Consider the following 16,112-nt stretch of genomic DNA (forward strand, 5'->3'; position numbering starts at 1 on the left):
GCGTGTAGGGACTGCAGCCTTCGTTCTTGTCCATAGTTCAGCTCCGGTTTTTTAATTTTTTTATTTTTCCGTGAGCACACTCCTTCAGTGACTGTGGTGTCATTAATTCTCTGGCCCCCGTCCCTGGTGAGGCCTTCAGACCCGAGGTCAGGACCTTCCGACAGCCCTGGCAGGAGGCTTTGCACGCTCCTAATCCACCTCACAGTTGTTAGAACTCAGAAATTATGCCTTCTCATCTGTCCTAATGAAGTTGTGGCGCAGGAACCCAGGCAGCGCCAGAGGAGACAGTGTTTGTCTTCCCAACTCTGTCCCTGTCACCTAAGTTCCCATGTCCGAGACACTCCTTTCTGGCTGTGTGACCTGGAGTGAGTCCCTTCCCTCCTGGGCCTCAGTCTCCCTACCTGTACAACAGAGGTTCAGAAGCCTGGATGTCTGTCTCATGGCTCCTCCAGCTCATGTTCTCGGGTTTCTCTTGTTCCTCTACAACAGTGAGGTCCAATGGAAATATAATATGAGCCAGATGCGTAATTCTAAACGTCCTAATGGCGACATCTAAAGGATAAGAAGAAACAGGTGCAATTAATGTATTGTTGTACTTAATCCAATACATACAAATTATTTTCACCTTAACATGCAATCAATATAGAAATAATGAGATGTTTCACATTTTTCTACCCTAAGTCATTTCATTGCAGACTGTCTACATTTCACGTGCTCAGTAGCCACATGCGGTACTGGGCTGGGATTCTCGTCCTGCCCCCAGCCTTCTACCCTCCCCCATCCTGCCCGGAGCCCCGGGCCACCTTCTCTCCCCCGTCCCTGCCCCCTTGGCTGAGTGCCAGTCTGGATGGCAGTTACAGGGCCTGTCACACCAGGAGTCCACTCTGAGGCTGGTGGAATCCTGCCGGGCCTTGAAGGGGCACACAGCCCGGTAAGGCTTTCCTCCCTGCCAGCCGCGGGGGAGCAGGGGGGCAGAAGGCACCGCCTTCCTCTTCCCCCAGGAAGGGCAACGAGGAGGTGGAGGGGGGCAGATCCCAGAACCCAGGTCCACTTTATTGAATGTGTTCCTTCAGCGCAGATTCAATTGTGCCAGGTGCTGGGCTGAACCCTTTTCCTAAGTCATCTTTTTATTTCCCAAGAGCCCCATGAGATGTGTGATATTCAGCTCCTGGTTTTTTACAGAGGAGGAAACTGAGGCCCAGGGAGATGAAGGGACTTTTCCTTGCTCCTAGGTCCCTCTTTCATTCTGTCTCCCCCTTTCTTCTCTCCTTCCCAGCCACTGTATGTGTGTGCGCGTGCGTGTACGTGTGCATGTGTCTGTGTGTGTATGTGTTGGAGGGCTACATGGGAAATGAGCCCCCTTCCCACACACAGCCTTGGGGTTGAATTAGCATTCCTGCTTGCAGACGGCCCCGTTGCTGGGGGTTGGGGTAGCAGGTGGACGGCCAGACAGAGCAGGACTCCGGGATCAGGAGACAGAGGACTTCACCCCCTTACCTCCCAGACAGCCATACCAGCTAAGGTGGAAGGGGGCTATGGGAGAGGGTGGGGGGCTGGAGACAGAACCTTCTCTCATCGCACCCTGAGCCCAGGCGCCCTCCACACCCCCTGGAACTTGCAAGTCTTGTTCCTGGCTGGGACCCCCAGCCCCAGGCCCACCAGGCCTGGCACTGAGCCGGTGTTTAGTACACGTGGGTTGGATGAATGACCATCTTTCTCAGGGTCTCCTCACTCCTCTCCCGTCTTTCCCAGTCAGTTTCTCTTTGTCCTCCCACCCCTGTCTTTTCCTGCCTTCCACTGTCTTCTTTGTGTCTCTGTCTCCACCTCTATCCTTGGCTGTTGGTCTCTCTCACGGGTTTCTCTTGTTCCCTCCCTCAGTCTGGCTTTTGGCCTGTCTGTCTCTGTCTCTGTCTCTTTCTGTCTCCCCTTTTCCCCTCCAGGTCTTCTTATCTCCCCCTCCTGTCTCTGTTGTTCTCTGTGGCGCTGTCTCTCCCCCACCCTAACCTCACCCTCATTCTCTCCAGTCTCCTCCTCTCTGTTCCTGTTTATGTTCTCGGGGCCCCCTCCCTCTGCCACCCCTCTCTCCCTGTCACTAGTTTATGCCTCTCCTCCCTGAGCTTCAATGGAGCCTCAGCTCCCCAGCCTCCCTTCTCTCCTCCTCGGGAAGGCAGGCGGCTGCAGCCGTGAGAGGCCCCACTGGATAACAGCCGAGCCCAAGCACCCCTCGGAGCTGTCACTGAGGAAATCACACACCAGCGCCTGAAATTCAAATTAGAGTTTTGCTAAAGCTGCTAAAACTCATCAAATATTACCTTTGAAGTTCCCTAGCTCGCTGGTCATCAGTCTTAAACAAGTCCCTGCTGGAAATGAGATGGTGGGCAGATGGTTTGGGCAGGGCCACGGTCCCAGGGACTGGGAGTGAGGGTCCCTCCCTCCACACTCCCGTCCCTCTGACATGTCCAGCCCCAGTGGTCACCAGTGGCTCCCTCAGAGCATGCTCACGGTCAGCACCAGCCTCACCAGGCCCATATCCACTGCCCCCACGGGCTCCCCATCTCTCCCCAGGGGATAACTGAACCATGGACCTGTGGGGAATGCAGGCCAAGAAGCAGGGGAGGGAGCCCTGGGCGGGCAGACAGCCTGGGGCCCTGGGGAAAGGTCTGCCTGTCGGTGCTGTCCCTCTGCTGCTCCCTGGCCATGTGACTGGGAGCGCGGCAATCAGCCCTTCGGCCTCCTCGGGAAGCCAGGATAAGGGTACTAACCCGCAGGGTGTGGTGAGGATTAAATGCCATCGCATGAGTGACACCAGCACCCTGGCGCTGCTCAGTGACAATCAGCGTTACTATAAGGAGCAATAGCAGACACCTGTGCACTGTCATCACTGTCACCGCAGCGCAGATGCATCAGGCATTGCTCTAAGAGCTGTGCCTGTCTCAGTTCATTTCATCCTCAGGCCAGCCCCACAGGGAAGTCACTAGCATCTCCCCCATTTTATAGATAAGGAAAAGGGGCCAGAGAAGTGAAGGAGCTTGCTCACAGTTCCCCCCACCACTGTCGCCCCGATCCTCCTCGTCGAGCACCCCACAGTGTCCCCAAACCCAGGGTCTGGAGTTTGTCCTGAGCCTGCCCTTTGCCTCTTCTGCCCGCCCTACTGTCAGTCCCTTGTGACCAAGGTGACTTGCCAGATGAGGGCTGGTCACCTTTCCCTCTGCCTGCCTGGAGTTACCAGCCCTTCCAGTGGGCCTACCTGTTTTTCCACCATTACCCCGTCCTCTTCCCCCTAAGGTCCCCTCTGACCTTTTCCACTGCATAGAATCCTTTGAGGTTTGGTCTTGTTACAAGCCAGCTACCACCAGGCAAGCACAGGCAGTTTTCTGCTCAGGAATTTTAAAATAAAAGTCCTTTGCACCCTGTTCCCTGGTGTCTGTCAGATGACGTCTAGAAAGGGCAAAAGTAACAGAGTGAGACGGGAAGATTGAGCCCTGAGGCCCCTGGGAGTGGGAGAGAGGGGCCCGCTGTGTTTGGGAAAGGTGCCTGGGAGGGAATGGCTGGCATTTGTCTTGCTGGCCCTGTGCGTGGCACTTGAGAAGGGTGGCCGCCAGCTGACATGCCCATGGCACAATGGGCAGAGCCCCCTGCGCGAGAGCAGCTGGCCCTGGGCTCTCCAGGACAGGCAGCCCAGTGGAGGGTCTCGGACCCAGAAATGGCCACATGTGGCGTGCCCTCAGGGGCCTGCACAGCCAGGTGGGTGCTGAAATCATGAGGCAAGAGCCAGTGGGAGCCACAGGGGCGTCTGCCAGAACCTGCCAACCCTGAGCTGCCCTGGCATCGTCGTTCATTCAGCAAGTCCGTCGATGCTCATGGTGTGATGGGCCCAGCCTTGGGCAGGACACCATGCCAGCCCTTTTAAGCTCCAAGTGCCCAGCAAGGACAGGTCACTATGATAAGTTTTGTGATGGCAAAAGTTCAGGAGGCCGAGCAGCCTGAGGCCACACCTGACGCTGACGTGGGGAACCAGGGCAGGCTTTTTTGGAGACCTGAAGTTTAAGTATTTGAAGTTCAGTTCACTGGGCAAAGGGATAAGTGTGCCAGCCGAAGGACTCGCGGAGGGGAGCAGGAGAGACCACAGTAGACTGGGGAAACTGAAAGCTGAGAGCAGTCACAGCTTAGAGTGGGGAAGTAGGAGTGGTGAGACCTGCAGCTGGAGAGGTAAGCAAGAGCCAGGACCCAGAACTCTCTTGGTGGGGAAATGACACAGAAGCAGAGATCCTCAAATGTTCCCTGAAAATTCACTCTGATAGGAGGTGGTGGTTACGTTCAGACAAGCCAACCTTCCCTGGGCACTTCCTCTGTGCCTTGTGCTTAGTGCTGTGTGAACAAAAGTGACTGCCCACAAAGGAAGCACCCCTCACAGAACCTCTTGGCCCTGAATGCCCAGAAGGCTCAGCTCCCACAGCTGCCGGGCCACCATCCCTGGCCAGGCTGCAGGGACCACAGGCCTGACAACATTCACTATGTGATTCAACCATCATGGGATGTTCCGGTGACCAGGGCAGGTCAGGGCCCTTTCAGATAAAGAAACAGACACCAAAGCAACACAGTCCTGGGCCGTGTAGGAGGCCAAGGTCACACAGGAGTTAATGGCAAGACCAGAACTCAGAGCCCAGCCAGGGCTTTCAATCAGACCAAATGGGCATCAGACAAAAGACGAGGTTCTCAGGAATTTTCCTTGATGGCTGAGGCAACTGAGTGTATTTAGTGAGCACGTATCTCCTAGTGCCTGCTGTGTGCCAGGTACGGAGCTGCATGTTTGAGGCTGTGCTGGGGGAAAGGGGGAGGGGCAGGTATTTAATAGCACCTGACCCACATCAAAGCTGTTTCAGAAGGATGCAGCAGATGAGTGGGTGCTCTGCAAATATAAAATGCAATCGGAAAGACGGGGAGGCCATGAGGGACGCAGACTGGAAGGATGCCTGGCCCCCCTACCCTGGACCCCAGTCTCCCTGTCCTTCGGACAAAGGGGGCTGCTGAAACCATCCCCCGGGGGGGCCCATTCTACCCTCTGCACTGCTCGCTGAGCCTGCGTGTGCGTGCACGCCTTTGCAGGCGTGTGCATGGCTCGCATGTGAACGTGTGATGAGCAGGAGCTGCTGACAAGCGCCCCAGGTGTATTTCAGGGGCCGTTAAAGCTCCGTGTTTAATGGTTGGAGCCACAGTGGTCACGGCTGTCACCGGGGATTTCACGGGCTCGTTTACATCTTTAGCTCCTTCTGTGGAGACAACTTCATCATCCCCAGCCCCCAGCCCCTCGGACGGTGGTGGGGAGAGGACGGGGCCAGAGTCCGGAGCTCCTACGTTGGGGTTCAAAGCTCTGAGAGGGGGACAGGCTGATAGAAGAAGCCCAAGCCCAGACTGAGGGCTGGGGCAGGGCCTCTGGCAGGGTCAGGGTCCCCAGCCACCACATGGAGCCAGCAAGCTGGAGACCTGGCGGGGCCAAGAGGCTGAAGTGTAGAGATGGATCTGGGGACAAGCTGGAGGTGAGATCCAGAAACAGGAAGTCGTGACGGGACATCAGGACCAGGAGTCAGCCCAGGGGCTGTAGAAAGGGGACTGGGAGAGCTGGAGGCGAGGGCGGTGAATTCATGGCCACACTGGGACGAGTAGCCCCTCCAGGCCCCCGCTGGGAAGCTGCTCAGAACTGTCAGGGGCCTGGGAGCCCAGGGCTGCTGGGAGGGCTGGCCCTGGCGACAGTCTGACTGACCGGGGCTGGCATCCAGCCGGAACCCAGAACAACCCCCAGCAGCTGAGATATCAAGGGTGGGACATGGGATGGAGTGTGGGTAGGGAGATCCTTGAATCCTCGGCTCACACCAGCCGCTTACCCGGTTTCGTGGGTGAGATGGACAGACAGGCCCTGACCACACTGGTCCTTGGCCGCATGGAGTGAGGCAGTGTGGGCCCAACGCTCAGCACATGCCCCGCGTACCTGAGTCTATCACAGGCTGCTGTGAGGATAAGAATAATCAAGGGGTAAGTGCCCGGGGCACTGGGGGACACCCAATCCAGACTGCAGGGCTTCAGGTCAGGGAGGGCTTCAAGGAAGAGGTGATGTCTGAGCTGAGACCTGTGGGAGAAGTAGAAGTTAGGCCCTGCTGTAGGGAAGTGGCAGGGTGAGGGGAGGGTGCCAGGAGGAAGGAATAGCATGTGCAAAGGCCCAGAGCACAAGACGTAGCCACAGAGAAGCAGAAGCCAGACCATGAGGGGCTTCGCTTCTCAAGCCAAGAAGCTGGAGCTTCCTCCTGGGACAGTGGGGTGGCTGCAGGAGGTAAGCAGGGGAGTGCCATGCTTTAGAAAGATTGCCCTGGCTCTGGGTGGAAGCGGGATTAGAGGTGGGGCACTGGAGGCAGGGAGACCCCCACCGCCACCCCAAGGAGGCTGTGGCCAGGAGAAAGGGAGGTGATGGAGTGAAAGGGGACGGATTTAATGGGTGGTCCCGAGCTGGATCAGGGCTGGTGACTGGGCAATTACTCAGGCTTTCAGGCTTCTCGGGGAGGCAGCAGAGGCTGAGGCCCCCCACACACACACACACACACACACTGCTACCTCCAGGCTGGGGCCAGGCTGTCTCCACCTCATCAGCACTCCCTCCACAGCCCTGGGCCTGTCACCAGCAGCCCCAGGAAACATCCCCTCAGAGAGGCAGAGGCGAGGGCCTGATGGACCTGTCACCACAGTGCTATCCCGCCCAGCCAGCCCCCTCACTGGGTAATCTGCTTTCACCAGGAACTCCGTCCTCCAGCCTCCCCAGCTCCCAGCTCAGAGCAGGGAGGGCGGGGCACGCAGGGCTGAGCAGCTGCCTTTCTTCCCCCAACAAATGACCTTGGGCCAGGTTGGAACAGCTTGGCCGGAATTCAAACAGCCCTGCCTGGCAGCCGTGGGCTCTCAGTTCCTCTTCCACTTGAATCCCAGGGAGTAAATCTGCATTTGGGACAATTCCAAATTAAACTGGACTCTTGGGAGCTCCTTCTAGGTGACCCTGAGCCACTGATGGGTCGCCAGCTTCTGAGTTACACTGTCTCCTTTCCAAGAAACCCGCCTTAGGGGGTTAGGGAGTTGTCTGGCTGAGGGGGACATACACAGCTTGAGAGTCAGATATCCTTGGGTTCACTTCTCAGTTTGGCTGCATCCTGGCTGGGTGACCTTGGACAACCTGTCCATCTGGGGCTCCAGGGAGTCTCATGTAAGTGGTATGATATCCCTGAGGGTTTCTGGGGAGGGGAATTGCAAAGCGTGCAGCCCATGGTGGACACCTCAGAAATGACGGCCTCTTCCAGCTGCTTATTCTCCCCTGCCCTGCTGGGGAGCAGGACACAGACCCCACCCCCGCACCTCTCCCTGAGGCTGACACGTGAACAAACCCAGAAACTGGCACCTTCTCCATGTTCTGGCTGCTCCGTGGTGAGATGGCCTCACATCGGGACCACAGCATTGGATGAAAAGGCAGGAGATGGGGTTCTGGTCCCTGATTTGCTGCTGGCTGTGTGACCTTAGGGAAATCACCTGCCTTCTCTGGGCCCATGACTACTCCCTTCCCCCTCCCCACATGTACACCATTACCACCCTGTTTAGCTCTCTTTCCTTTTGACCCTTTAGTAATTTGTGGGTGTTCCTACCCCACTGTCACGAAATGATCGATTCTAGGTCTGTCTGTACCATCAGACTAGCAGTTCCTGAAGGGCAGTTGATATGCACAGCCCTTTGCCCCCCATCCCAATGGTGATGGTAACGGTGGTGGCTGCTGGGAAGGTGGCAGCAGTGGTTCCGGTGGGAGTGGCCTCGGTGTTGGTCCTGAGCCTGGCTCTGGCTCCTGTAATCAGACCTTCCAAGCAGCGATGGAGCCACCATCGCCTCTCCTCTCACATGCTCTGCTTCTGCAGTTCTAATGAAAATCAGACACAGATCCGTAGAGCTGCTTAGCATTTCAATACATTCACTATTGGGTATTACCAAGTCACCCTCCTAAAACTATTCCCCTGCTCTAAGAGGTGCCATCACCACCCACACTCCCACCCGTACACTTACACCCACTGCCCCCCAGCAAGTCACTGTCACCCAGACACTACCTCGCTTACAAACACACACACACACAAACACACGCTGCGTCTCTCTCCCTCCCTCCTTTTCTGTCTGTCTGTCTCTCTCTGGCAAACACCGAGAGCTGCTCCCCCGTCTGTCAGATTGCTGATGTGGGCTCATCTCCTCCTAACAAGGCAGAAAGATGATAAGGTTATTTTTAAATATCAGGGATATTAATGCTCTTCTTTCTGATAACGAGGCATGGCCTGATCCCTCCTGAACCCTGAGGAAGGTCTTGGGGCTCGGTGGGGAGAAGTGGGCACAGGGCTGTGATGCACGAGGACCTACTGTGTGTCAAGCACCCTTTCAATTGTCATAACCCTAAAGAGCAGCTGGTGGTATCCCCATTTTACAGATCAGGACCTGAGGTTCAGAGAAGTGAAGTGACCTCCCAAAGACACACAGCACACAGGAAGGGTCAGGCCTGGGATTTGAACCAGGTCTGACTCTAGAGCCCAAGCACTTTGCTACCTCCCCCCAAATCTAGAGGTTTTCCCCCAACTGCTGCCCGGAAGTCACCCTGATACTCCAGAGGGAGGGCCCTGCTCTATCCCAGAGTCAAGCTGAGAGGTCAAGCCCAGCTCTGGCCCTAGAATCCAGCCATGGGCAAGTGAGTCCCTGGAGACCCCAGGCTTGGCAGAACCTCCCTGCCCCGTCCTCTGTGGTAGCCCAGCTATGGCCTCTCCTCAGGGACATGAGCTCCTTTACTGCCCCCACACACACCCCAGAAGTCTGAGAGGCTCAGGGAAGGGTTAGCACACCCACCGGCTCACCTACAAATCACAGCCTACTGTGGCATCTGCTCCCTCCCTCCCTCGCCGCTGACCAACCTGGAATCCCAGACATTCCGCTTCTGAACACTCAGCCCTCTCCCTGCTCCCAGCTGCCCCATGACCATGTTCACGGGCTCTGGAACAGGGATCTGAGTTTGAATCCCTAGCCAGCCACTTTAGTAGCTGTGGCCTCTTGAACAAAGCATATCGCCCCCACCCCCACCTGATTCTCCTTATTTATGGAGTGTAGACAATAACAGAAGTTACATCAAAGGACTGTTATTAAGATGAATAAGAACAGTGGCGATTCTGCCATGGTATCCTAGATATTGAGGCCTCGTCCGCACTGGGCAGTGACTCCGAGAGGTCACGAGGTTTGCCTAAAGTCTCACAGCAGGTCATGGCAAAGAGAATCTAGCCCTGGTTCTAGGTCTGGGCCAGGCCTCACCGGGAGCCAAGGCTAAGGCCAAATCCTTACGGGGGCCGCCGGCATTCAGATGTGGAGGGAGCCCAGCAAGAGCAGAGGCAGTCCCTGCTGTCATAGGAAGGCGTGCCAGGTGTGAGTCAAGGAATCACAGAGTGCAGGTGGGGTTTTCAACGGACCAAGTGTGTTCAGAGAGGGAGGAGGTGGTGCGTGGAGAGGGGGCAGGGTCCAGACCACCTGGATAGGGCCTTACGACGTGATTTGGATATTTATCCAGAGAGAGAGCAGAGGAAGGCTCTGGAAATTAGGGGAGGGGAGGGCACGGGGCTGACCACGATCTTTGGGACTGAACGGCCTTTCTGGCCGCGGCGTGGTGCGTGACTGAAGGGCCACAGAGAGTGTACACGGAGGCCAGTGAGGTGGCAGTGCAGTTGCCCTGGTGAGAGGTGATGGAGACTCAGACCAGGCTGGCAGCAGGGGTGAGGAGTGCATGGATTCAGGCTATGTTTTGGTGATAAAGTCAAAGGACTCGGGATGTCCCAGATACGCAGCTGATGCAGAAGGGGGAGCAGAGCCCAAGTTCAGTTTCCTGATTTATAGAGCTGGGTAGATGGTGGTGTCGAATGAGGACCAGGGTGGGACAGAGAATCATGGAGTGGAGTCTGGGGAAGGTGGTGTTTGAGGGTCTGTGGAGGTGACGATGGAAAATGAGGGGCTGAGAGAGAAAGAAATGGAGTCCATGAGAACAGGTGATTCCTTCAAAAAGCCTGCTGAGAAGGGGAGGAGACAGGGAGAAGGCACTAGGCAAGGGGAGTGAGGGATACAGGGATGGTTTGCTTTGTTGTTTTCTCAGGACCAGAACGACTTGAGCATGAAGGATGATGGGGAGCCGGACCTTTGAGGCCTATCCCATCTCATCATGTTTCCACTTCACCCTACTGCTTGCCAGTGGTTCCAAACGGTGGAAGTGATTGATTATCTGTAAACAGGAGGAAGCAATTAGTCTGTGCATGCCTGGCCATTAATAAGCCTCTTATGTATTTATAACACCTCACTTACCCTCCAACCTGAGAATAAATATCCTGAGACCAGCCAGGAATAAGCAGAAGAGACCTCCAAGCAGCCACAGTCATCGACACTAAACACATCCCTTACTTTCTGGGGAAGTCCCTCGCTTAGAACCCATTGACTCTTACTTTACATACAACTCTAATGAGCATTCTCTTTTCTTTCTTTCTTTCTTTCTTTTTTTTAGTCCGAAATAGATTAGAAGCTACACCGTAGGAGACAGTTGGGAACTGTCAGAGGCAGGCATCCTGCAGTACAGAGGAAGCAGCTGGCAGCCTGAGAGAGAGGGGAGAGAGACAACACCAGTAGAGCAGAGAAGCTCGGGTCCTTTACTCAGCAAGGGTGAATGCAGCCCAGCCACTTCTGCGGCCCTGAGGGCACCTGTGGCTCATACTGTCCCACAAGCAGTGGCTTGAACTAACTTGTCTCGAGGTCCTTTTCCACATCAAGATTCAACGACTCTTTATTGAGTGATGACTCCGAGCCACTGAGAAAGAGCTGGATTACATTCGGTATTTTCTGCTTAAAGAGGACTTTTAAAATACAAAGATATTTTTTTAAATTGTACATTTTATTTTAAGTGTTGGTGCTTACAGTTGCTGAAATTGAAGAGGGCTCAATGCAGGGTTGTTGAATTACTGAATTGATGAATAAATTAATATGACATAAATAAAGTAATATTACCTACCAGGTAACATTCATTCAACAAGTGTATTATATTTGATTCCACTGATTTCTTTTTACTTTTTGAATGTGGCTACCAGAAAAATATGGAATTTCATGTGTGGCGCGCAGTGTATTTCCATCTGGCTGGGCTGCCTTGGATACCCCTGTCCTGGCTCTACAGGTGAAGTGCAGCGTCCCCATGGTCCAGGAGGGTCTCTTCTATGTAACAGAAGCTACTTCCTTACTCGTTTCGGGGGGCTGCCTCCCCCCTGCCTGGGAACACTTCATAGGCAGGGTTATAGCTTATTACCTGGGAACCCCAGCACCAGCCGGGGAGTGCCAGCACCATGCTCCCTTCATGCCCATGACAACATGGGAGAACGGGTAGAGCAGGTCCATTACAGATGGGAACCCTGAGGCCCAAAGCGAGGAAGCCACGTGAGCCGCATGTTAGGAGCCTGGTTCTCCAGAAGATCTCCAAATGGCTCCGTGCTCCAGCCTGGGGAGAAGGAGAGGTTTCTATACAAATGTGAGGAATGCCTGCCTCCTCCAGTCGTCCCCTCAACGAATGAACCAAATGAGAGAGCCAGCATGAGAAGGGGCCAGGGGTGGGGGTTTCTCTGCAGGAGTCTAGGCTCTGCTGAGGGGGACGCGTGGTGCAATGCGCTGTCCAGCGCAGGGGTTAGGGTGGCTCAAGCATGAGAGGATTTCACCATTAACTGCTGCCCCCACACACACACACTCACACCCACACACACCCATCTCCTGCCAACTTCTACCTGTGCCGGAAGTGGTGCCCTGCAGAGTTTGTCCCTTGCAGGGCACAACTCCTTTAAAATGCAGCAACGCCTCCCACTCTTCCATCTCTTCCCAGGTTCCCAGGCATGTTTGCATCTGCGAACTCATGTGAGCCTTACAGCAACTCTGAGTTGGTGGCATATCCTCATTTTCATAGTTGGAGAAACTGAGGTCAGGTAAGAAGAAATACCCCTGGGGGTAGCCACATGTAATGGGGGCTCGTTTAATGTTCCCGGCCACTCCCAGAAGGCGAAGACGAGGGTCGGGGGAGGGGCGCTGAGGTGCGGGAAAGACTGGCTCGGAGGCTGCCCTGCTTGGCCACGTCCAGCTCTGCTCACCCCACCCCAACCTTGCCTGTTCCGTATAATGAGGTCCAGTATGCCTGTGTACTGGTAGGAATGGGTGAGTGCTGTTTAGATTCAACCCTTGGAGAGTGGAGGTCAAGGCCCCTTAGCAGGTTCAGTTAACACACCTGTGTGGCAACCCAGACCTCAAGCTGCCCTGTAACCCAGAAAGGGCCTTCCGGCGATGATGGCCTCACGCAGTTGGCCAGCGGGGCGTGGGCTTCTTGGACATCAACTCAATCAGCAGCAAATATTCTCAGGGCACCTACTAGGCTCCAGGAGGACCCAGTATGACCCAGCTGGCACCCTGCCATGGACTTTGCCCTCAAGAGGCTCCGAATCCAGTTGGAGAGAGGAGACAAACTAACCACAGCCATCACTGACCCCGCTCCTGCACCCCACAGAGCTTCCCACTCCATCAGTCAGTCCTTATAAAGCCCACTCTCCATGTCTTTAAAATGGGTGAAAGCCCTTCATTGCAGGGATTCCACGAGAGAAGGGATGGAGAGTCCAGCGCTGATGGTGAAGCTGGCAAAGTCTCGCCTCTGCCCCCTCCAGGGCCCTCCCCAGCTGCCCTGCTGCTGCTTGACCACTCAGGTGACAAGGGGAGTCACATCTCCCCAAAGGTCCTGGTGACACGCTCACTGCTCCAGGAGCGGGGTCTAAGGGCTTCTTCCTTCCCATTGGCAGATTGGCAAATTGCCACTTTGAAGCACAGAACAGACAGAGAAGGGGTGAGAGGCCTGGGCTGGAGTAAGAGGGTGCACCTGGGCTGGGGCATCTTGGGAATTTCAGAGGGCGCAGGAAGCCACCTGAAAGCGAGCTGTCTTTATCCCACAGGACATTTGATGAAATGAAGTTCTTGTTTTGCTAAAGAGGATTCTGAATACAGAGCAGACCCCTGACAGAGAACCTCCCTTGATGCTCAGGGTGGGGACAGAGCCCCAGAGAGCAGTTTCCAGGCTCTTGGCCTCTCGTAGAAAGGTGCTGGCTCGGGTAGTTGATGGCTATCAGCTGTGACTAGTTGGCCATCAGCTGTTACTGGTTAGCCGTTAGCCATTAGCCATTGATACAACTGCCGAGGCTAAGCTAGCAAGCACGGATTGCAGTTAGCAAGGGGTTGGTGGGTTGGCAGAGAGAAGTTGACGGCGGGTTGCGCATCGTGTGGCTCCTGCTTCCTGTGTCTCCAACCCAGCCGCCAGCGAGAATATAGTGGTATGACTCCCCTATCTATGGCTCTGTGGGTGTTCCTTTTTGGCCTCACCATGTCCTGCGTTCTTGTGCAGGGAGCGGGACCAGAGACCCCACATGACACTCAAGTCCTTCAAGGCTCCCCAGCTCCAGAAGACTAGCTGTCTTCAGTTTCCTCACCTGCAAAAGGGGCAAAACCCAGGTTTGGTTGGCTCTACCTCGACTTGGGGATGCAGAACCCCAGCCCCCCCACAAAGTCTCCCTCACCAACACATATTTCTGGGAGCCCTGGCTGGGGCAGAGGACACCCATGAGTGCTCGTGACTGTGTCCTACCCTCTGTCAGTGTTTTTCTGCCCTGACTTGCCCATGCTCCTAATGCCCCAGGAGTGAGGTGCCAGCCATGGACTCTTCCATCTGAGGAGCCCTGAAGGATGGTCTGGAGTCCATGGGCTGTGGCCACTCCACCCACAGGTTTGCCCACACTGTGGTGTTATTAAAATGTTTACATTAGCTGCCAACTTTAAATATTTGGAGACACCACATAAAAATTTCAGATATTCAACTTCTCTTGAAAACGCAGAAAATTGGGCTTATAGCCCCACGGCAATGTTGGCTGGGGCTGGGAACACTCCCCTAGCAGGTTTCATCAGGGTGCCTGCCTGTCTCCTGTGGGCATTTGCGTTTGCTGTTCTGGGTCTAGTCTAATCTGCTTCCCTTACCCCCCGCCCCCTTCACAGCCCTTTTGAACAGTCTCTAGCTAGTGTCTGCTTGAACGCCTCTGGTAACAGGGAGCTTACTACATCTTTGAGGCAGTTGATCTGAGCTGTTGGAAAAGGGCTCCTAATTTGAGCTGTCTTTTCCCTTCTGTTACAAAGACACACAGGAGAGAGTGAGCTTTCGAGTCCAATGGATCTGGATCAGAGCACCTCTCTGTATTTAACCAGCTGTGTGATCGAAGGCAAATGATGGCCTTTCTGCGCGTCAGTTTCCTCAGCGGCACCTCCCCGCAGGGCTGTGGGAGGCTTAAAGTAGAGCAGCAAGTTTATAAGGCACCTAAAGCAGGGTCTGGCACATGGCACGCACTCCCCAAATAGCCTTTATCATGCCATGAACCTCCAGCCCTGGGTCCAGCTCTTTCCCAGTGAGCACAGGAGCAGGGAGTGGTCAGGGGCCCCAGCATAGGTCTGTGCCTGTTAGAGTCAGAGGCAGAGGGAGGACTGTCCCCAGAGGGCACCCACACTTGAGGGCCGGCCCCCGGGAGCTGCTTCCCCCACAGCTTGGCCCACCAGGTGTTCTTGGGGCTTGAGTGGTCGGTCGATCCCTGGAAGGACCCCCACATCCCGGCCCTCACCCTACAGCTTTCCAAGGATGAGATCCCCACTCCTGGTAATGAAACTGCAGGTGGAGAAAGTCAACAGAGGGAAAAGCAGAGAGTGTTAATCACCCTCATCCAAGAACAGCTGCCGTTACCAGCCACCTGGCTGTGTGCCTGGCAATATGCTGGGCGCTTTACTTGGGTCCTTGAATATAATTCTCACAACAGCCCTGGGACATAGATACTATTATCCCTGTTTTACACACATGGAAATTGAGGCTCAGAGAGGTTAAGAAACATGCCCAAGGCGACACAGCCAGGATTTACCCGCTTATGACCACCCACTCTAAGGCCCCCTCAAGCCATCATGAGAGTGGGGGAGGGGCGAGAGTTTTTCCTAAAAGTGCTTCTAAGTTTGTCTCTGAGCGAGGCACTTTGGGTGGGCGCGTGCATCTGAGGGTCATGAGTGTAAGAGTGGGTGTGAGGGTGGACTCCACCGGTGGGTCTGCGTGTCACGGTGTCGCGGGTCGTCCTGACTGTGGCTCCAGGCGCGGTGGCTCTGAGTACACGTGCGGACTTAGGGTGCCGGGCGCGCACAGCCCCGGAAGGTGCAGGCGGGTGAATGCGAGCGTGCGCACGTGCAGCGGCGCTGTCCGTGGACCCGGTGTCCGTGGTGCGGGCGCCGTGTGCCCCCCTCCCCCCGCTTCGGTGCTGATTGGCTCGGCGCCGTGACGGGCCAGCCCCCGCCCGGGGCGGCGGCGGCGACGGCGGCGGGCGCGGGTGCCCGCGTGTGCGCTGTGAGCCGGCGTGTGCGCCGGTGTGTGCGCCCGGCCTCCGGGTGTACGGGAGAGCCAGGGAGCGCGCCGACGCGCGGGCCGCCGCGGCCGAGCCCGAGGGTGCGCGGCGCCCCCGCCCGCCCGGCCGGCCATGGCCCCCATCCGGGGCCACCTGCCCCTCGCGCTTTGGGTTGTCACGGCCGCAGCGGCGGCAGCCACCTGCGTGTCCGCGGCGCGCGGCGAAGGTGAGCGGCGGTGGGGCGGGGCGGGGGCGGTGGCAGCGGCCGGGGGGCCGGGGGCGCGGGGCGCGCTGCTCGAGGCTCAACTTCCTTCCCCTCCACCCTGAGTGCCAAAGGGGCTGTGATCCTTGGGCCTGGGGGACAGGGATGGCACCGCGGGAGAGACTCGGGGTCAAGGGACTGAGCAATGGATATGAGAACAGGACTGGGAGACAGAGACCCGAGGGCTTGAGGAAGAGGGACAGAGGCACCCGCGGTTGGGGAATGGGGACAGAGCTGAGGGATTTGGAGCTGGGGACAGAGAACTGAAAATCGTACCCTGGGGTTAAGGGAACAGGATAAGGGACAGAAGACAAGAGAAGAGGTATAAAGGAGAGAGG

The 16,112-nt window shown here is 56.1% G+C and overlaps 1 protein-coding gene across 3 annotated transcripts in view; it reads left to right on the plus strand.

Annotated features, from left to right (window-relative positions):
• The first annotated feature begins 11,973 nt into the window (after positions 1–11,973).
• The window catches only part of EPHA8 (EPH receptor A8), a 38,733-nt gene continuing 34,594 nt past the window's right edge, over positions 11,974–16,112 (plus strand). For 2 of the 3 annotated variants that reach the window (XM_088790456.1, XM_088790457.1), the window contains exon 1: positions 15,503–15,738. In XM_088790456.1, the coding sequence (XP_088646582.1) occupies positions 15,645–15,738 (94 nt within the window). In that variant the 5' untranslated portion in view covers positions 15,503–15,644. Of the gene's footprint in view, positions 12,042–15,502; positions 15,739–16,112 lie in introns of those variants that run through there. The other variant, XM_088790458.1, reaches the window with a different exon arrangement.

The sequence above is a fragment of the Rhinolophus sinicus genome, chromosome 14, assembly GCF_057876585.1.
Source record: "Rhinolophus sinicus isolate RSI-liver-muscle chromosome 14, RSI-T2T, whole genome shotgun sequence".
NCBI classification, from domain to species: domain Eukaryota; kingdom Metazoa; phylum Chordata; class Mammalia; order Chiroptera; family Rhinolophidae; genus Rhinolophus; species Rhinolophus sinicus.